General features: G+C 42.9%; 3 protein-coding genes across 9 annotated transcripts in view; 1 reads left to right on the top strand and 2 right to left on the bottom strand.

Moving 5' to 3' along the window:
• cnot1 (CCR4-NOT transcription complex, subunit 1) overlaps positions 1–6,766 on the top strand; it is a 36,331-nt gene extending 29,565 nt beyond the window's left edge. For 4 of the 6 annotated variants that reach the window (XM_080761733.1, XM_080761732.1, XM_080761734.1 and 1 more), the window contains exons 41-48: positions 5–122; positions 415–516; positions 860–1,033; positions 1,749–1,907; positions 3,000–3,180; positions 3,362–3,494; positions 5,309–5,443; positions 5,752–6,766. In XM_080761733.1, coding sequence (XP_080617859.1) covers positions 5–122; positions 415–516; positions 860–1,033; positions 1,749–1,907; positions 3,000–3,180; positions 3,362–3,494; positions 5,309–5,443; positions 5,752–5,830 — 1,081 coding nt within the window. In that variant the 3' untranslated portion in view covers positions 5,831–6,766. The remainder of the gene's footprint in view (positions 1–4; positions 123–414; positions 517–859; positions 1,034–1,748; positions 1,908–2,999; positions 3,181–3,361; positions 3,495–5,308; positions 5,444–5,751) is intronic. The other 2 variants (XM_080761737.1, XM_080761736.1) reach the window with 1 other exon arrangement.
• A 6-nt stretch (positions 6,767–6,772) lies between these two features.
• On the bottom strand, positions 6,773–11,838 carry setd6 (SET domain containing 6, protein lysine methyltransferase). 2 transcript variants are annotated; one of them, XM_080761739.1, is made up of 9 exons: positions 11,643–11,838; positions 11,328–11,408; positions 10,609–10,753; positions 9,856–9,997; positions 9,438–9,632; positions 9,205–9,349; positions 8,385–8,565; positions 8,059–8,198; positions 6,773–7,802 (listed from the first exon to the last, which is right to left on the bottom strand). In XM_080761739.1, the coding sequence occupies exons 1-9, from the start codon at positions 11,667–11,669 to the stop codon at positions 7,464–7,466; spliced, it is 1,395 nt and encodes a 464-aa protein (XP_080617865.1). In that variant the 5' UTR covers positions 11,670–11,838; the 3' UTR covers positions 6,773–7,463. The 2 variants fall into 2 exon arrangements, with proteins under 2 accessions (XP_080617865.1, XP_080617866.1); XM_080761740.1 differs by lacking the exon at positions 11,643–11,838 and having other exon boundaries at positions 11,333–11,408.
• Positions 11,839–13,754: 1,916 nt separating this feature from the next.
• Positions 13,755–20,343, bottom strand: LOC308314084 (cytochrome P450 2F3-like). Its single transcript, XM_080761491.1, has 10 exons — positions 20,147–20,343; positions 19,809–19,971; positions 19,491–19,643; positions 17,946–18,106; positions 17,294–17,470; positions 16,356–16,494; positions 15,484–15,569; positions 15,025–15,126; positions 14,424–14,565; positions 13,755–14,079 (listed from the first exon to the last, which is right to left on the bottom strand). The coding sequence occupies exons 1-10, from the start codon at positions 20,306–20,308 to the stop codon at positions 13,886–13,888; spliced, it is 1,479 nt and encodes a 492-aa protein (XP_080617617.1). The 5' UTR covers positions 20,309–20,343; the 3' UTR covers positions 13,755–13,885.
• Positions 20,344–21,351: the final 1,008 nt, after the last annotated feature.

Below are 21,351 nucleotides of genomic sequence, written 5' to 3'. Positions count from 1 at the left end.
GCAGTAACACCTTCCACATCCTGCGGCCCACTAAAGCACCGGGCTTCGTCTACGCTTGGCTGGAGCTCATCTCACACCGCATCTTCATCGCCAGGATGCTGGCGCACACGCCGCAGCAGAAGGTAAGCAAGGTGCACGTCCACACACACACCTCAGCAGAAGGTAAATAAGGTGCACGTCCACACACACACACCTCAGCAGAAGGTAAACAAGGTGCACGTCCACACACACCTCAGCAGAAGTGTGCTGATGTCCTATCTTTTTCTTGCACCTGCATACATTGTCATACCTACAGATATTACAAATGGATAACGTGGTGTTTACTTTTGGTAGTTTATTAATATTAGCATTCGAATAACTTATGCTCCAAGGTATGCTCCAATTCCATAGCGATGTTTCTCTCTTCTCTTCTAGGGTTGGCCCATGTATGCTCAGCTACTCATCGATCTCTTTAAGTACCTGGCACCCTTCCTAAGGAATGTAGAACTCAACAAACCTATGCAAATCCTCTACAAGGTATTTCACTTCTCCCACTGTTAAGCTGTAATATGAATATCCTTGTTAATTTATTTACCTCAGAGAACAGAATAGCTGAAATATGAATATCCTTGTAAATTTAAAAAGAAAAGGTTCCATTAACTGGAAAAAAATCTTTGAGATTTCTTTGAGAACTTCTGTCCAGTAATGAAATACCAATAATTCTATCAAATGTATAGACCCTCATCGTTGCACAGAAGAAAAAATAAATTAAGAAAAATAAAGCTTAATTTATACTCCCCTGGACGGTGTTACTTGGATCTACAATCTCCAACCCTCTGACGATGCGATCTTGACCCACGTTGCTTCTCCTCCTCCTCAGGGCACCCTGCGAGTCCTCCTGGTGCTGCTGCACGACTTCCCAGAGTTCCTGTGCGACTACCACTACGGTTTCTGCGACGTCATCCCGCCCAACTGCATCCAGCTCCGCAACCTCATCCTCAGTGCCTTCCCACGCAACATGAGGCTGCCCGACCCCTTCACGCCCAACCTGAAGGTAGACGGATGCACACGTAAAGGCATAGACCTGCTGTCGGCCATCGCTTGGGCCAAAACACCCTCAAGATATCCGCTTTCTTCCCACTTCCATGTCTTTGCACCTGACCCACCCATCACTGACAACATGCACACAGACCTTGCCATGCTTTCTCCAGCTGATAGTGTTGGTTGTAATGAACAAAAGGAAAACTGGCAGAAAAATGAATTGACCCATTTTGACCTGAGATTAGATTCTAAAATTGTCTTCTAAATCACGACAGTTTTCTGAAAAAGCTATGTTTCTATGTCAGTCGTTCTTCGACTTTTCAAAAATAGCAAACCTACAACCTCGTAGCTCGCCACTCGGTGGCGTGCTATGAGCTTGTAGATCTGCTATTTTTCAATAGCTAAAGCTAACACCAAAAGGGGTTCCCGCCCAAAATGGGTTAAATGTGTTTATTTTGCACATTATAAAATAACAATACATTCTATTTCTCTGCCACTTTTCCTTTGGCTTTAAGACCACCACACCTGCAGTTCAACCCAGGACAAAGAAGGGCATAACAGATTCCCCTGTACTTAAGTTGTAATGAACAAAATCTTTTATAGCAGCAATCATTTCTGTCGTCACATACTAGGCAGATATGTATGGTACATATCAGCTGTGTTCTATTTGTAAAAGAAGACACGTGTATGGGTCTGGGTCTGATGTGGTGCTTTTCTTTTGTCTTCAGGTGGACATGCTGAGTGAGATCAACATCGCTCCCCGTATCCTCACCAACTTCACTGGAGTCATGCCCTCCCAGTTCAAGAAGGACCTGGACTCCTATCTGAAGACACGCTCGCCAGTCACCTTCCTCTCCGAGCTGCGCAGCAACCTGCAGGTAAAGCAGGTGACTTGCCCATCCTCCTGCTAGTTCCTGAAAGTATCTATGCAGAATAACATTGGGTTTCTTAAAATCATCTCATATAAGCATTGTGGTAAACAAACTGTCTCTGCGATATTGGAGGGGTGTCTGTATCATTTTCGATAGTCTTATTTGATCAGTGTTAATTTTGTTGACTAAGACTAAGGTTTTTCATAAGGCTAAATAGGAATAAAGGGTATGTTATTCAAAAGACTAAGACTAAATCTTTTCTGGCTAAATTAACATTGCATTTAAGACTAAAAGACTATGGTTTTTCAGAAGCCTAAATATAACTACAGCTAAATGGTGTGTCATTCAAAAGACTAGGACTAAATCAAATTATTTGTATAAAACTAACACTGTATTTGATAGTCTGTTTCTGGCGGCAGTCACATTAGTGATTTCTCAGTCTGTTGATTCTTCATATCCATATGAGTAACACCTCCGGGATCATTTGTTTATTTTTGGAACACAGTTCTTATTTGACATGATATAAGAAAAGTCTGGTGCTTTATAGACAAAGGGGGGTCGGATAGTTTTGCCTTTGTGCAAAGCACCTCTAGAATTGCACCGGTTGCTAAATGCTCAAGAAAGAAATGCTCCTCAAATGGTAAATAAAACAAAATCACTGAATTAATTGAGAACTCTGGATAGTTTGGAGAGCACTCCACATAACCAGTAGGAACGTGTTGTGCTACATGAGACCGAAAGTAGTTTAGGTTTAAAGTGACAATCCAGGACTTATTTTAATGAAGCAAGAATTTTTATTTTTAACCTGTATGGAGATGTGAAACAATAACTACTACATCTGCACTGTTTGGAGGTGGTCGTCCTACTCCCCTACAGTGCTTGAAGCAGACTGCGCTCAGGATTGGGCCCTAGATGATACACCATCTTTCGCGTACTTCGTAGCCATGAGTGCACGTCATCACAGTGATGGACAAATTAAATAAAAGCGGTCGGCCAAGTAAACGGCGAGGAAGAGCATACATGATGTAAAATCCACTTGGGGTCCATCATCACATGATCACACACATGTTCCTGCCTGAAGGTTGACTGGTCCTTGTGCACCCGCAGGTTTCCCAGGACCCAGGGAACCGCTACAACATCCAGCTCATCAACGCTCTGGTGCTGTACGTGGGGACGCAGGCCATCGCTCACATCCACAACAAGGGCAGCACTCCCTCCATGAGCACCATCACACACTCTGCTCACATGGACATCTTCCAGAACCTAGCTGTGGACCTGGACACGGAGGGTAGGACGCGTTTCACTGATGGATCATCTTATATCTATAAAGGCACCTCTGTGTCTCTGTACATCTGTCTGTGTGTAATCCACGTAACTGGAGAACCGTTCGCCCCCACCGACTTCAAATTCGACATAACGGAATATGTCTTGACATTCTGATTGGTTGGCTTGCTTTTGTATTTCTCCAGGGCGTTACCTGTTCCTGAATGCAATAGCCAATCAGCTGCGCTACCCCAACAGCCACACCCACTACTTCAGCTGCACCATGCTTTACCTGTTTGCAGAGGCGAACACTGAAGCTATTCAGGAGCAGATCACCAGGTGAGACAGAGCTTTTACTCAGTTACACTTTGCTTTGTCATGTAAGTATATATGATGTCTATGTAATCGCAAATTGTGTGTTTGACTGCACTGAGTTAAACTATTTGCAATTGAACCGCTTTGAGCCTGTAGAGATAGTTTTGGTTAATGTTTGTACCTACAAGTTCCATCGGCAATGGTGGTAAACTAAAGCCTCCCTCTAGGGCCGCAGTCACATCTATCAGACAAGCGTCTTATGGTTGTCTGATGAAAAGCATCAGACAAGACAGCTCCCAATGCATTTCTAATGGGAGTCACGTGGTCTCATCAGACAAACGTGTTTCATGGGGGGGGGGCGAGACACAAGACACGAAACATTTTGTAGGCGACAAGCTGGAGAACAGGGCGGCACCTCAGACGAGAGGACACTCTGAGTCTGTTGTTTTTTTTCTGCATAGTGCAGACACGGAAGAGGAAAGCCTATGCACTTTCGTATTAACGAAAATGATTTTATTGTTAAGTAAAGTCGTTTGGTCTGTTCCAGTAAGCAATTCAACAGGAAAATATAATCCCTGCCCGTCGTGGCCGAACAGAAAATTAAAACAAACGTTATAATTCAAGGTGCATGCATTTTCACTCCTAATGCTTATATGATTCTGCCCTGTGTTATGATCTGAGTGCCTATGCTGTGTAGCCTACTTGTACGACTGTACGTGAATATACAAATGTACTAGATATTTATCGTGTACACACGCACACGCACACCCTGCATTGACAGAATGGACCGGAGCTACTTATAAACTGCAGAAACAGTACAGTAGCATATCAAAAGAGATTGCATGCAAGCTATCAAATAATTCAGGTGTCACGTCGACTCCGTGAAGTTTCTTCAAACCATTCCATATGATGGTTGTTAAAATAAAATAAAACTGTTAATATGAATGAACATGTTTTCAGTTCGCATGGGCAGTGCGCATTGGACTGGAGATTATGAAAGAGTCGTAGGCATGACTTATATTTCTGAAAATGCTACTGCTACCAAACAATCATTTTGGGCATGAAATGTTATGATTCCCCCCCTTTTTTTTCTCTCATTTTTTTTAATAACATTAACATCGAGGTGTCCACTGGCAATGCCAAAGCACTCCTGAAGTAACGCTGAACGGTCTGACTGCAGATAGGAGAGAGCCGTGCGCCCAGGCGCCCCATGGCTAACAGCCTGAAATGCAGCAATTAAGTCGTGTGTTGTGGTAAAATGGATGCGCTTTATTAAAAATAATGGAGTCGTTGCTAAGCTCTCTGGCGCGTCTCCCTTTCCCTCTTTCTCCTCGCCACCAACATCGCCAGGACAAGAGCCCTCTTTCTCCTCCAAAAAAATATTTTGTCACCACAAACACGTTGACACAACCAACAAGCTACTAGCTACTGTGTCCCGCAGCTAACAGCGTAAGGACAACAACAGGCAACACGAACACGTGGATCTGTTTCCGCATGTCCTCGTACCGCCCACGCACCGCCCAGATTACGCAAAGCATTGTGGTACATTGATGCGACAAACGACAAGACAGATGAAACCATAAAACATTGATTAGATGCTTGTCTGATAGGTGTGACAGGCGCCTAGGAAAGCGAGACCTGTCTTCAACCAGCTGGTGGCTGCTCAGGTGGTTATGAAGATCACTCATGGGTGGAGCAGTTAGGGGTTAAATGTCCAGCTGGGGCTGGACATTGTGGTCATTCTGTGTCCATCTTTTGCTCTGGCAATGTAAACGTACCGGTATGTATTCTCATGCCAATGAAGCCCATTGAATTGAATGTCGTGTCTGTGTCTCCAGGGTTCTGTTGGAGAGGCTGATAGTGAACAGGCCACACCCATGGGGACTCCTCATCACCTTCATCGAGTTGATCAAGAATCCTGCCTTCAAGTTCTGGAGCCATGATTTTGTGCACTGTGCCCCCGAGATTGAAAAGTAGGTTCTGCACAACTTTTGCGACTTTCCCTCCAGTTCTTTCATTCATACTTCACCACTCACCTCCCTGTTCCTGGGCGGGAACCCCTTTTGGTGTCTTAAGCATTATGTTATACTTAAGCTATTGAAAAATAGCACATCTATACGAGCTTGTAGATCTGCTATTTCTGAAAAGTCGTGAAAATGTGGCGCAAATCTTTGAATATATATATTATTGCAGAACGAATGTTTTTAACTCATGCACTCTCATTGATCTTCTTGTTTTAATAGAACGTATGCATGTTCTGTGCCTCCCCTCTCTCTCCCAGGCTGTTCCAGTCTGTAGCCCAGTGCTGCATGGGACAGAAGCAGGCCCAGCAGGTGATGGAAGGTACTGGTGCCAGCTAGTCTGGGCACCGGGCAGCTAGCGGATAGCGTGTGGCCTACATGGGAGAGACGCAGGGGCTGACCCACCCCACACATGGCTCCCCTCCCCCCGACCCTACCCTACCCTCGTACTGCTGGCACTGGACAAACTGGCAATGGCGCTCATTCTAAATGTGGACACAAGGACTACTGCTCATGGATCTAAGTTTGATTTTTGTTTTGTTTTTTCCCCCACTTGGGGCTGAATACAGAGACGAAGAGAGGGTTTTGGACTTGCTGTTTAATATAATTTTTGATGCTTTGCTGTAAATATTGGGAAAAAAGGGAGGGGAGAGCTAGACTAGATAAGTGGAAAGAACGAACGTGTTCCATAAAAATGTAACATGACATGTAAAGACAGATTTACATGTAAACATATTTTCACTCACTACCAAAGTCCCTCGTTTGCCTCCCTCCCTCACAAGATCTATTTTTTTTCCTCAGACCTTATTTTTGGGGGGGCATTCAGAAGCTAAATGGTGTAGGATTTAAGAATAAATCTGCCTGCTTTTTTGTTTTTTTTCCCCCCTTCTCTCCAAGTGGGAAGAAAGCTGGGGGAATGATCCACTCCTTGTGTGTATGGGGGGGTGTGCGCGCGCAGTTGTCGGAGACAGTTGTCGACGGTGGGTGGGTGCGCCTGTTTGAAACTGGCTCAGAAGGCCTCTCTCCCTGGCACTTGTACAATATGTGGAAAAAGTTGAAGATGGTGAAGTTGTATGTTCAAAGTTTGTACAAAGATCCAAATTGCAGAACAACAAAAAAGGAGGACCAATACAGCCCTTTTTGTAAGGATTTTGAATGTTTTGTAAATGTATTGGTCCGTGTGTTGTATTTTGTAGTCCTTTGTAGTTGCCTTTAGTTCTTGCTACTTAACTGCAGTATGCATACATACATAACACATTAAACAATTGAACTGCATCCGTCTTTTCTTGTTTATTAGGGACAATTACAAATTACTTGAAGCTTGTGTAAAAAGATAAAAAACTGACAATTCATCTTAAATGAATTTCCACCCTTAGAAGGAACCTGTAAAATATATTTGTAGTTTGAAATGTTTAAGGTCGCATCAATTTCAATGGTCTGATTCAGCAGCTCAAGTGTACCCATAGTTGCTGTATTTATTTTTTGAAGTAAGCTAGTCTAGAGATTGTATTCTGTGCCACATAGAAACACATGGGGCAGCTTTATTTAGTCGATACACCAAAGTGAAGAATTTGATTAAATTCTAACCCATAGACACAGTGCCCTAAACATATTTTGCAAATAATGCTATTCGCTGAACGTTCACACCAGAATAGGAATGCTGAAAATCACACCTGTGTGAAGTGAGGGGCGCTCTTATCGAACATGATGTAAGTCGATTTGCTCAGACACACCATGTAAATTCTCCTTTCATTGTCAATGGCATTTAATGTTTGTGTTGGCACTTAAACCCGATTTGCTCAGACATATGACGTAAATTCTCCTTTCATTGTCAGTGGCCAATGTGATGAGTTATGACAAAGCTGTATATAGGCCCCTCAAATAGATGACTGATGCTGTAAGAGATGGATGTTTAGTCCATGAGCAGGCAAAAAGATGTCTGTGGTCTTCTCTGCTGTCTGTGTGCCTGGATTCAGATGCTGGTGAGCTCCATCAGTTTGTACAGGATGCTCTTCTGGCCGTAGCGCACCTGCAGCGCCCTCTGCTGCCGGCTGTTGAGTTGTGCGAGCGAGGCCTTGTCCTCAATCAGTGCTTGGTCACCATCTACCGCCTCTCGCTTCCCCTCTCCGTAAGACTCCAGAGTGAGGCGGGCCGCTTCGTGGATCAGCCTCCGCCATGGAGCCTTTAGGCTGGGGAGACCATCGCTGGAGAAAGCCTGGGAGATCTTATCCTCGTCGTCATCGTCCTCTTCCTCCTCCCATCCCTCATTCTCTCTGAAATCACAGAACTCCTCCTTCGACATGCATAGCACCTGAGATTGGAGAGAGGACGTAGGGAGCTGTAGTGCAATTATACTTGGGCCTCTAAGTGCCAATCTTTACATTCCAGTAAAATATAATGCATAACGTGATCAGTGTGCAGTATAAGTTATAGCCTGGCATGGCCAGAAATGTAATTGAGTGCCAGACAGATTTGCCCAGGGCATTTCTTTTTTTTCCTGTGGCAGATTTGTGTGGTTTAGTTTATATAAGTTATGGAATGCACACAGTCACTGTTCTAGTTGTTACCCTAAGCGTGGTATGAAGCTCGGTCTCCGTGAGACAGCCCTCCTGTCTGCTGAATATGAAGGCCCTGGTCTCTCCCATCATCTCACACAGCGTCTTCCACTTCTCTTCCAGCAGCTGCTGGTCCCGGTCAGACTGAACGCCTGGGAACATACAGAAGAGGGGTTGAGGGGTGGTACGAAAGGCACAAGACAGAATGGGAGGATGGAGTGGAGAGACCTGGTCCACCCTTAAGCAATATAAAGTGAGTACTGACTCACCACACTGGTGTCAAGTGCGTGCGTGTGTACATTTGCTAGACAGGTGATAATGTGGTGCTGGTGCATCACCTTGAGTGACAACTTCGTAGAGGCGGGCTGTGGGGATGTCCGCTGTGTCGTTGGTGTTGGTGGGATAGGGCTCAGTGAAGCCGTACATGTGAAGTAGCTGCCAGTTGGCCATCTGTCCAAAGGTGTTGAATACCTCCTCCCCTTTACGGATGGGACGCACACACACCATCTTCAACCTGTCCTGAACAAGACAGAAAATGAACGAGGCACAGTGAGAAGGGAATAATCAAAATACTGCGAGTTAGACAAACACAACGGGGAAGATAGATATACTACACAATAAAATGAGTGTTAATTGAAAGTGTTCAGCTATTTTCGTAACATTAGCACAAACTGTTTAGACATGTAGCATCAAGCGATGTTAAAAAACAAACCTAGTGTATTAAACATGTGGATCTAACACTGTTATGGACATTAAACATGTCTGAATTATTTTGATCCCATCGTTTCATTGTTCACTTTTAAATGGTGATTTAATTTCAGAGTAAACAATGATGATCCATCAAATACAGATGGTGTAATTTAAATAATGCATTATTATGTTCCCACTTCCCTGTGTAAATTGTGGGCACTAAAGGGCTATATCTTGCTGCCCCTTATCCCTAAACTTATTTGCCATTTTTTACTATTTTGAAAAAACTTTTAAAATAGTTCAACTAGCCGATCTACAAGCTCACAACGTGTCGATGTAGATTGTCTAGTAAAAAATGGGCAAATAAATGTAGGGCTATAAGGGAGAAGGACAGGGCCCTAAGAGTAAAGCAGGGATATAAGGGAGAAGGATAGGGCCCTAAGAGTAAAGCAGTCTGATGCTACTCACTGCTGTGTACTCTAGGTTGGCGTTGTGGTTGGTCACGTGGTTGAGCATGTCAGCCATGGGGACCATCATCGGTGGGTTGGGGGCCCTCTCCTCTTCCTCCTCCTCCTCTTCATCATCATCCTCCTCTTCCTGGGGCTCTTGGAAGCTGCAGAGAAGGGACAAGGTCAGGGAGAATGAGTAAAAGTGTGCGTGCGTGTTTAAATGCATGCTCCATGTCCCATGTCTTCTCTCACCTGTAGGCCATCACAAAGGCCACCAGCCGCGTGTAGAGCTCCAGGGTGTGCGTGTGGGGGTTCCACAGGTCAGGGTGTCTCTGGATGAAGGGTAGGACCACGTCTGTGTATTCCTTCTGGATGTTGGCCAGGTCTTTGTCCACAGCCTCTGGAACACCCGTACCCCTCAACAGCCTGTCCCTCTCCTCTTTGGGCCTGAGCAGGAAAAGGTGTGAGGTGTTACAAATCAAAAGAATGTTGAGGGTAGGATAGCAGCAAAGTAACCTTTTTTTTTGGGTCAACATATGACCTTAATGCTTTAAAGGTTATTTGTAATCATTTTTTTGTAACACATTCTGTTGAATTGTATTCAGTTGTGTAATTTCAATATTTACAAATGGATGCAAGCTTCAATTGGGGGGGTTCTTGGGACGCTCACCAGAACATAGGCTGGTCCACGGTGCTGAAGTCAGTCCAGAGGGAGAGGTAGGGAGCCCAGTGGGACTGTGGGGAGCGGTACTCGTACAGCAGGGCCAGCAGCAGGGGAACCCAGCCTGAGGAGTTCTCTAGACGGGCCTTTTCTGGGACACAGAACAGGACAAACACAGCAGGAGCAGAGAACTCAGAACTAGGGATGGAGCTTGTTCATTTTTATTGATAATGAGCGCCTTATTGATCACTAGTTCACTACTGAGCTTTTTCTATTATTTTGTGGAACGACGTGAGACGACAAATTCTGAACAGAATCTGTATCTTTTTTATTGTCCAGTTACTTGTGACAGAGTTTGTGGCTGACCACGATCTAAAAATAAATTAAGATTGGCAGGTATCAAACTATCAATACATTTTTAGATTCGATTCAATTAGATTAGATTTATTTCTTGATCGCCTTTTGTCTTGCTTGTTTAGACATCATGGGCCGCTATGCTTGATAACAGGCTTGACCAAACCCAAAAACGTATTAATACCCGGGTCTCCATAAATGACTGTTATCGAGTTTGTAATAGGCTCGTGTTTCGAGCTCCATCCCTACACCAGTAGGACTTACAGGATGGGATTTGGTGCAAAAACATGAAGCATAGGACAATGACAATTTACAAGAAAATCAACAATTGGCAGTATCTATTGTCCTTGCAGTGCAGAAACGTTCAGTAGTAAAGCACGCACACACACACTCCTCTTGGCTCATTACCTTGATCAAGTAGAGCAGAGACCTTGCTGGTTCCGTGGTGGAGGAGAGCAGACCTGGGGATGGTGAACAGAACCTCCCCCTCTTCTATGTCCGCCTTGGCCAGCATGCCATACTCTGCCACGGTTCCTTGTTTACTCACGTACACCTGAGGCGTGAGACGAGAGATGATGACAGTAACCTTTAAAACAGAACACTGGTTCTCAACTCATTCTCAACCTCCTTGAGGGGGCTCCAGGTGGTCCCCAGCTAAATGATGGAGTTTGTATTTGTAACCAAATTAACCCTTATAGAGCTTTAACTATTGAGAGTGAAATGGGGTCCATTTGGTTTCATTTTACACTCTCAAGAGTTAAATTAGTGTTAAATCTGCATTATTTAATTTACAAGAAGAAAATGTAGAATAATTGTTATTCGGATCAACGTTTGCCTGTTGTCTATGGTACCAACATCAATAAAGCATGGAATTGTGGACAAAATCGTATCCAACGACAACAAAATATTCTCTGTCTTGCATTTGAGAGGCTAATCAAATGGTAGTTCCTGTCTCAAAAAAATAATAGATCACGGCACTCCAGGCATCTTTAATGTGTCACCTGGCAGACAGCTCTGTATACAATAAGAGCACACAGCCTGGCAGTTTACAGATGTAGACTGATCGACTGACTAAAGGTTGACAGAAAAAAAGTGACATTACATGCTACTGAAACATGTACCGGTACCTTACTGCTGAGTGTCAGACCGACTCTGTCACACCAAATTAGGAAGTTCTGTAGTGGCTCCAACCCTGAACTGTCATCTACCTACAGTCAGAACACACACACAAACACGCACACGCACACACACACACACACACACACACAGGGTTATTTGTGTGTAGAGGAATTGTCTCCTACTCAGACAGCAAGAAACCATGGCCAGCTTAGCTAGACAGCTATAACTATAATAACAATAACACGTTCACTTCAAAACATGCACACGTAAAGTCAAAGATTTGGGTCTTTCTTACATGGGGGTAAAACAGAATAAACTCTAACCTTTAATCTTTTAGATTCTGTTGCCATTTTGTGAGTCCAAGAGATGAACACTAGCCAGGCGCCAGCCCTTACTTATACTAACTCAAACTAACAGAGTTATGGAACTCAAGTTTCGTTATGCCAAATAAACGAATTACAGTAAAACATGTGGGTTTTATTTTACACACTTCTATGCTACACGAGAAGAGAAAGAGAGGCAAAACTCTGGTCTCTACGCATGCGCCCCGCTGCCTGACTGTATGTGAGGAACTTGTTTTCTGAATTTGGAATAATATCGCCACCTACTGCACCGGAGTGTGTAGTACAGTCTAGACTCCATATTATGGTCTCTAGACTAGAGTAGACCTAATACTCTATGGAGTAGACCCTATGGAGTAGACAGACACCCTCTCTCTCAATTAAATGTAATTCGATTCAAATGGGCTTTATTGGCATGGGAAACATTTAGCCTGCACTGCCAAAGCAAGTGTGAGATAAAACAAAAATAAGCTAATACAATTATAGATACTGTAATTGCAACATTGTTGTAAAAATGTAATACAATTTAAATATAATTAAATTAAGTTGTTGACTTGGACATTTTTCCCATCTCTCTCTCTCTCTCTCTCTCTCTCTCTCTCTCTCTGAGACTCTTTCCCTGCATATAACCTACACACAAAGGTAAAGGCAAGTGACCAATTCTGAATCTGATTGATCAATATTTAATGTATAATGTTCTATAGAATATACAGCATGTAGATGACCTGTACATCTTCTCAGTTAAACATTAGACAGCCATCCCCTCCCACCAAATATTTTGTTCAAGGTCTTTGGTTACATTTTTGAAATACAATAAAGAAGAAGAGATGAGAGCATTTTTAATCCTTTATTTTTGTGAGAGGATACAATACAGGTAACCTACTATAACCAGACCAAACCAATATAAATAAGAATTGAGCTGCTGGCCCTAGATCTCTTTACATTTGTTCTGGTTGACTTGTTCAAAGAAAGGGATAAAGTCTAGCCTGTTATATTAAACTGCAGTGGCACTGTTTCTGTGAAACACAAAAGCACATATCCAGGGGTCACCAACATGTCTGTAGGCCTACACGGACAATCATTTCTACACGGTCTACACGGACAATCGTGTTCAAATGGAACCAAACGGACCCTTACGGGTCTGTTTGGTTCCATTTGAACACAGACCTGTTATGCAGGGGCAGGGCTATCTATTTATGTGTTTTTGGTATTATTATTGTCCACTCATTGTGTATGTCCGTGGCAAAACAATTACGTTGACAAAGATGTCCACCACAAGCCAACATGACGATGACCCCTGCACAAATCACATGGACCAGCATATTCATTTTGGGATTAAATACTGTTCTGCTACTGTAAATAAATACACAGTACAGTGGATGAAAGGTTTTCCTCACCACACCTTTACCTTTGTCCTACTGCATTATCAGCCAGTCAAGGACACTGTATGTAAGCTGCTATCAGTGATAGGCTATAAATAAATCACACCCGTGTGAAGAAGTGAGGGGCGCTCTTATCATTGTACATCATCATGAACCATCTCATACTGCATGGACAATCAGAATGCCTGTTGCCACAAATTTATGTCATATTTGGCGGACATTTGACCTAATTTCTCCTTTCATTGTCGACACAAGATGACATACATTTTCCCTTCGTTGTCAATGGCATTTAATGTTTGAGTTGCGGACATTTTGTGGGGACAAAAGCTGTGTATAGGAGGGGCTAGCGCCCCTCAAAAATATCCCTTAACTGTGCATATAGTTTTCCAATAATATTTTATTGGAGACACACACACACACACGCACACACACACACACACACACACACACACACACACACACACACACACACACACACACACACACACACACACACACACATACACAATTCAATTCAAAGGGCTTTATTGGCATGAGAAAACATACGTTTACATTTCCAATGCAAAAAGTGGAACAAAATACAATACAATCACAATCACACAGTACAGTACAGTACAGTACAGTACAGTACAGTACAGTACAGTACAGTACAGTACAGTACAGTACAGTACAGTACAGTACCACTCAGTTCAGATGGATTGAAGCCAATACGTTTGTGCTTTACTCAAATAAATTCTGGACTTTTACTTGTAACAGAGTATTTCTATAGTGCAGTATTGACACTTTACTTTTACTTAAAGGACCAATTTTCTTCCTACTCTGTCGCTGTCTCATAGAAGCTTCCTAGACCTCCCGGCTCTCTCTGGGACGGACGATCACGCGGTAGGGTTTAGGGGCCTGCGTGAGGCCAAAGATAGGAGTGAAGTCTGGCGTTCCGGCGTCCTCCGGCCAGACGAACTGAAACTTCCTCAGGAGGGTCACCAAGATCAGGAAGAGCTCCATGCGAGCCAAGGCCTCTCCCAGACACATGCGGGGACCTGGAGCAGGATGGGAGGCAACAACGATCAAGAACAATGATTGTAGAAATCTAGTGTTGTACATTGTCGGGTCATTGTTTGTGTCACATGGTGTATGTTTGTGACGTTTTCTCTGTTCATTTGTATTAAATACCACACCACCAGATCATGACACTATATAGGGCTGTATTTTGCGTGTCTTAAGTACCAGGTCTTATTCCCTAACTTGAGTAAACTAAAGACCTGGAGGCGTGATCAATGCTCTTTGGCCACTCAGAATAGCCAAAAGACCTGGTACTTAAGACACACAAAATACAGCCCATGATCTCCCCAAAGAAAAAAAGCCTGGAAATGTGAATTCTTACCGACAGAGAATGGCATGAACGCTTCGAGTTTCACCAGCTCTCCCTGGTCATTGAGAAAGTTTTCAGGGTTGAATTCGTATGGGAATTTCCACTCTCCCTCCTCGTATAGCACTGACGACAGGTTAGGGATGACCAAGGTTCCCTGGGAGGAGAGAGAGAGAGAGAGAGAGAGAGAGAGAGAGAGAGAGAGAGAGAGAGAGAGAGAGAGAGAGAGAGAGGTACATGTATCAGGGGTGACAGACAAGCTTCTTTAGTGTGAGCAGTTCCAGTACGTATTGTGCCGTGCAGTATTGCAGTAGTGGAAAGTATAACCATGAAGTACATTTACTCAACCAAGTACATTTACTCAAGTACTGTACTTAAGTAAAATGTTTGAGGTATTTGTACTTAGATCTGCTGTTTTCAAAATATATTTATAGCCTACATTTGAAAACTTGAAATGGGACATTCTGCATAATGAGTACCTATACTTTTGGTACTTTTACGCAAGTCCATTTTGAATTCCGGACATTGACTTGTAACGGTGCTATTCTATAATGCAGTATTCTATTGATACTTTTACTTATATAATGTAAAATAATGTAAACCACTGGCTGTATACCTTGGGTATGTTGTATCCCATGAGTGTTGTGTCCTTAGTGGTGGAGTGGTAGACACTGAGGGGCAGAGTGCTGGAGAAACGCTGGGCCTCCTGGATCACTGCCTAGAAGGAAAATCATCAAATAATTACAGAATCAAAGAATGCATTATGTTCACAGAATGAGGAACCTGCAATAGATAACCCAAATGGAAACAGGACATTTTTTGTGTTATCCTTTCAGACCAAATGCGCAACTCATCAAGATGAGCTATTGGAATTGGAAATTCCGAAATACAATAATGTCAAAAACATCTTGGTATAGGCTAAATTAGAATGCTTGTTATTTGGTAATAGGCAATATTTTATAATACTATCCTTTTTATAGTAATATAATTTCCCTCTGGTACACTATGAGCCAACAGTGATTGTCAAATTGAATTTGAGCAATCATCGTTCGTACATATAATATATGATCTGTACCTGCATGTAGGGCATCTTGTGTCTGTCGTCAAAAGTGACGTGGTCCTTGTCCTCCAATGCCAGCTCTATCTCCTGATAACAACGCTCTGCAGGACAACATGGTTACAACTGTGTTCATGTGCTGTACAGCAGGGGTTCCCAAACTTGTTCCTGTCAAGGACCCCCAAATTGACAATATTAGCCCACGGACTCCCATTTGTAAAGTCATGCTCCCCATGGCAACCCCAGCCTAGGCCTGATTAGGGGAATTCCATACACCTGCTAAATCCCCCACACCTGTATCTTGATTAGAGCAGTCTCCTCACTCACACTCCAGCCACTGACACAGACAGTCATTCCACACAGAGACTCTCCACCAGGACTTTTCTTCCTTTCTACTGTCCAATAATTCTACAGTCCTTCCAATGTGTGTGCGTAGATGCACATATGTAAGTCTCCTTTATGCTTTGAGTTAGATGTTTACAGACAGGTGAATTTATACTTTAGTTGTATCAGGAGGAATGTTTGTGAGCCATGTTAATTCCTAGCCTCCATTAGCCAATGCATTTAATGTCAGTTGGTAGTTCTTTAATACAAACTGTGATTTGTTTATGATGATTGTATATCCATATTGAATGATATTCCTGTCTTGTATTTTGTACTGTGATTGATGTTGATATTATTATCTTCTGTGTTTAGACCACACGCATCCAATGTTATGCCCATGTACCCTGTGTTACCAGTAAAGCACGCTGTGATTTCAAGTCATGTGTCCGTGTTCTGATCGACACTCCATACTGGTGAAACCATCCAAACCACCCACCGTACTCCACTACACATGGTTTCCTTTTTCCAAAGTAGACCTAAGGGTAGACGGAGAGACTGGGACTCACCTTGGACTTCAGTGTGTGTCATGAGGTATAGTACAGAGAAGCGGAGGGTGTTGGAAGTGGTATCTGTCCCAGCAAACAACAGGTCCAGCAACATGACCACCATCTGATCTTCATCAAACACACTGCCCCCGTCGGACACCTAGTAGTGGTAGAAAAGTACTAGATTTATTTCATCATGACTTTTCACAAAAACACAAAAAAATAGAGGGCCCTATCATAGTGGGGAAAAATCTGTGGAAAAATGTAGGTATTATTTTAAAGAATATTCCTAAAAGAAAACAATTGATCTGGAAACTTCTCCTTAGGTCCACCCATTACTGGGACATGGTTTCAGAATGGTTCAGTGGAGAAGAAATAATAATAATGTAGCCCATTGTGGGTGTATGGGATTCTTCTCTATCACAAAACCGTAAACTCGAGTGAAATTCACCCAGACACCTGCCTGTAGAAAAAACCAGGCATGTGAGCAGGGAAACTATATACTTTTTATGATGTCACTGAGCATCATGAAGGACCCACCCACCTCAGACATCAGCAACGTTCCAATTACAATTGTGTGTGAAAATCACCTGTGTTTATTGTTCTTTGGTTAATTAAAAGTATCAATACTACAATGTAGAAGTACTATTAAGTACCTTAAGTACTAGTAAGGTATAGTGGGTAATATATGTTTAGTAATAATAAAGATCTACAAAGGAACTAGTAACTAAAGTTTAATGTAGTGGAGTAAAAGTACAATATTACTTAGAAGGTACAAATACCTCAAAATTGGAAGTACAGTACTTAAGTAAATGTACTCTATTACATTCCACCACTGATATAGTGGCACACAGGACAGGAAACATTCAATCGTGGCAAATGATGAGAGTGGAGAAAGCACTGAGGTGGTGGAAAGTAACAAAGTAAATGAAAGGACACACAAACGCACAGAGCCTTACCCTCTTCTCCATCTGGTCGAGGTAACTGTCTATGACGTCCCGTGGCTGGTTGGGCATCCGTGTGGCTCTGTGCTCCTCTATGATGTCTCTGACGTGATGTTTGATGGAGGTGTAGGCTTTCAGCGGGTTCTGGAAGGGCAGTGGCAGGGCCCTCAACAAGGGCATCGTGTCATAGATCTATGGAAATGATCATAATAATAATGAGAAGAAGATAAGAAGAAGAAATTGACTTTTTAGTTATAATTAGATTTACCCCTATAGGTGTTTAAAATATATAATATGTTATGTATTCATTTGAGTTTTAAAATCCAGTATTTAAAGCTCTGTATAAAGAAATAAAGAATACCTGACAGACTGCTAAGTCAAAACAATCACACCTGTGTGAAGTGAGGGGCGCTCTAATCAATTATTGACCATAAATAGTATGTGTAATAACGCCCACCATCCCCCAGGGGCCTTTATGAATCATAAATGTAACACCCACCATCCCCCAGGGGCCGTTTTGAATCATAAATGTAACACCCACCATCCCCCAGGGGCCGTTTTGAATCATAAATGTAAAACCCACCATCCCCCAGGGGCCGTTTTGAATCATAAATGTAACACCCACCATCCCCCAGGGGCCGTTTTGAATCATAAATGTAACACCCACCATCCCCCAGGGGCCGTTGGCAATCTTGGAGTTGTCAGACATCATCTTTATCATGGCCTGGAAGAACTCGTGGTCGTACTCGTAACGTGCCCCGAACATAATGGAGCAGATGATGTCACAAGAAGCATTGTGGAACAACGATTGTGGGTCTATTGACTGCCCTGTGCACAGAAAGAGAAGCACTTAAACCATATAGTGTTTAGTATTCAGATGAAAATAGCCAATCTACAAGCTTTTAGATCAGCGATTCTTGAGGGGCGCTAGCCTTCAGAATTACATCTATTGTTTTGTTTAGTAACAAAGGGGAAAAGGAACAAGATATGCACATCCCCACAGTTTTCTAAAAAGGTGGTGAACCCAAACATTGATCAAATGAAGAAAAATGGAATGTCCGCACACGATATATGTCTACTCCCCGTCTTTATTTCAACCTAACCAGTAAGACGCCCTGAGGGCGAGAAGTGCACGCATCCGCCTGGGTGACAGCAGATGGCAGACTGCCGTGTGAGCGCTGGCGCTTTGGCATTGGGGGTCAGATCAACATATGGAATACATTTTGTACTGGCCATATATGGAGCGTGTCTTGAGTGCACAGGGTTTGATGTGGTCAGATCAACATGTGGAATGTCAGAACAGGAAGGACAGGTGGGGGTGGACCTGTTCTGACATGTCGGAACAGTCTAAGGGTTTGAGGTCAAATGTAGAGTTGATGGCCGGCTCGCAGATCTAGGTGATGATCCAGTCTTCTCCATGTATGGTTATCCAGGGTTAGATGAGGTCAGTGTCGTGATGTGGAGATGGCCATATATGGTGGCATGACGTGTCACGAGGCGTGATAGTAGTTATGGTCCAAGGGCCAAGAGTCTCTAGTCTACGTGATATATGGAGATGTGAGGTCATGAGGCGTGACCATATGGAGATGTGATGTCACGAGGCTTGACAATATATGGAGGTGTCCCTCCAGGCTTTCTCAAGTTCTTTAGAAAGCCTGAAGGGGCGGAACGTTGTCTGTTAGGTTTACCGGTATTTAAAGACGGGGAGCAGACATATAGAGCATAGCCAATGCTAGCCAAGTCTATGGACTTTTAATGTTTGTTTAGAGCACTTTAAGCAAACATTAACAGGTGCCCCTCACTTCACACAAGTGTGATTTTTACTGAACGTTCAAACTGTCTTTATATAATTGGTCCTCACTAATGTTCATGATAAAATACATGTGTCTCATAGGGAGGCTGTGGGCAGTTCAGAAACCCGTCCACCAGTGACATCATCGTTTCTTAACAGAAATATTTAGATTTTATTATCGTGAGAACGATGGGTTCCACTATCGCATTGCAACCTTTCAAAGCCTGCAGTTTCTATTAGCTTGGATTCCCCATTCATGGTGTCACTGGTGGACGGGTTTCTGAACTGCCCACAGCCCTCCTATGAGACACAGACCGAGTAGAAACAAATGGTGGCATTTTATCATGAACATTAGTGAGAACCGATTATGTGGCCATTTAACAACTATAGGCCACTGGATAGATTGATGCTGAGTCTGACCCATGTTAGTCTCCAGCATAGCAGTGACATGTTGTGTTTCTCCCAGAATCCTCTGCTCCATGGACTGTTTCCCCAAGCCAAAGTTTCTCAGGGTCGTCAGAGCAAAGCGCCGGTGCTCCCTCCAGCCAGGGCCGTAGTCTGCCATGATCACTCCTACACAAGTCAAATCCTCCGTGTAAAAGTTTAATTCACATTAGATGTTTACTGTGCATAATAATGATAGACAATTCTGTATTATTAGTAGCTGTAGTGCTAGTAGTAGATGAACATTAGGATATTAGGCAACAACATTGGTGGATGGAACAATGGACCATGAACCTTTGCCCTGTGTGAGGTGGCTGAGCAGCACTTCGTTTGGACGCCCGGCAAAGTCTGCTGCCTTGGTAACCAGGGCTTCTCTCATGGCCTTGGTTCCGTTCAGAATGACCGCTGGCCGGCCACCAAAGAACAGGCTGAACACCTTGCCATAGCGGACACTGAGCTAGTGACGAACAACAGAGACTTCTCAGTTAGTTTAGTTAACCAGCCAAGTGATATAAGCTAGATAAGCCAAACGATATAAGAATGCTATATTTGATTAGGTCTGGATATATTACATTCCCTGAAATGAATTGTATTTCAAACTATTTTCATAACGTTCACTGTCATCTTTTTACCTTGCCCAGATCTGCAATGGGATTCTCCAAATTAAGGTGAAGCAAGTTCCCAAAGAAAGGCAGGGCCATGGGCCCAGGAGGAAAGTCTTTAGCCCTGTGAGTCCGGACGAGAAAGAGGAGCAGGCAGATTGCCAGCCAAATGAGAATCAACCATCCAAACATGATGTTTATTTACCTTTGCTTTACTGCCTTCTACAACTTGCACATCTCACTGTATGGTGTTATACAAGAAGACACACAACTCAAACTGCACATTGAAGGTGGCCATGTGACCACTGAAGCGGTGTCATTGGTTGGTTGGTTGACCAGCGGGGGTTGGCTGTTCCTGTTCCTCGGTTCACGTGGGTTGGGTTCAACGTCCTCTTTTGTTTCCTTTCTGTTTTCTGTTTTCTCTGAACTCCCCCCAGCCGCCCACCACGGGTGCCTGAAGTGTTGCCTAGCTCAAATGTTTTATTTGAGTAAAAATATCAATACTGCAATGTAGAAACACTCTGTTACACAAGTAAAAGTCTGGTATTCAAAATTTACTTCAGTAAAAGTATAAAAGTACTAGTGGTACTTAAAGTACCAAAAGAAAATGTACTCTGAGTCTGAACTCAGAGTCATCATTATGCAGACTGTCCCATTTCACAACTTTCTAAATGTATCATTTGAAAATGGCCGATTGCAAGCTTGTAGATGGTCTATTTTCGAATGGCCGAAATGTATATAGAGCTGAAGTGGTTAATGCATGTTTTGTAATAATAATAGAAAACTACAAAGTAACTAGTAACTAAAGTTTTCACATAATTGTAGTGGAGTAAAAAGCACTATTTTCCTAGTAGGGCCTAAAAAGCAACTAAAAGCACTGGAAATGAGAAATACTCAAGAAAAGTATAAATACCTCAAAATTGTACTTACTACTTACTTACTTTCCACCACTGCCGTAATGTGAAAACAGTTTAGTAAATGATTAGTGGTCATCATATAACACACTATCAAAAACATCAAACACTAAGTTGTTATGGATGAAAACTCCAGTCATCGTATCATAATCAGAATGACCTTTAATTCTCTGGTGATTGTGTTCCTTTCACCAGCTCCCTCATTACTTGGCCTGTCTTAAATGTTTTTGCCCATTGATTGGAATTGATTGATTGATGAATTTATTAACAGATTGGAGAATTACAGTACATTTCAAGCACAACTCACAACAAAACTAGCTG

The sequence above is a fragment of the Protomyctophum bolini genome, assembly GCF_963924005.1.
Source record: "Protomyctophum bolini genome assembly, chromosome: 4".
In the NCBI taxonomy this organism is placed as follows: Eukaryota; Metazoa; Chordata; class Actinopteri; order Myctophiformes; family Myctophidae; genus Protomyctophum; species Protomyctophum bolini.
The sequence above is the reverse complement of the archived record's forward strand: the minus strand, read 5'-3'. Positions and strand labels throughout refer to the sequence as shown.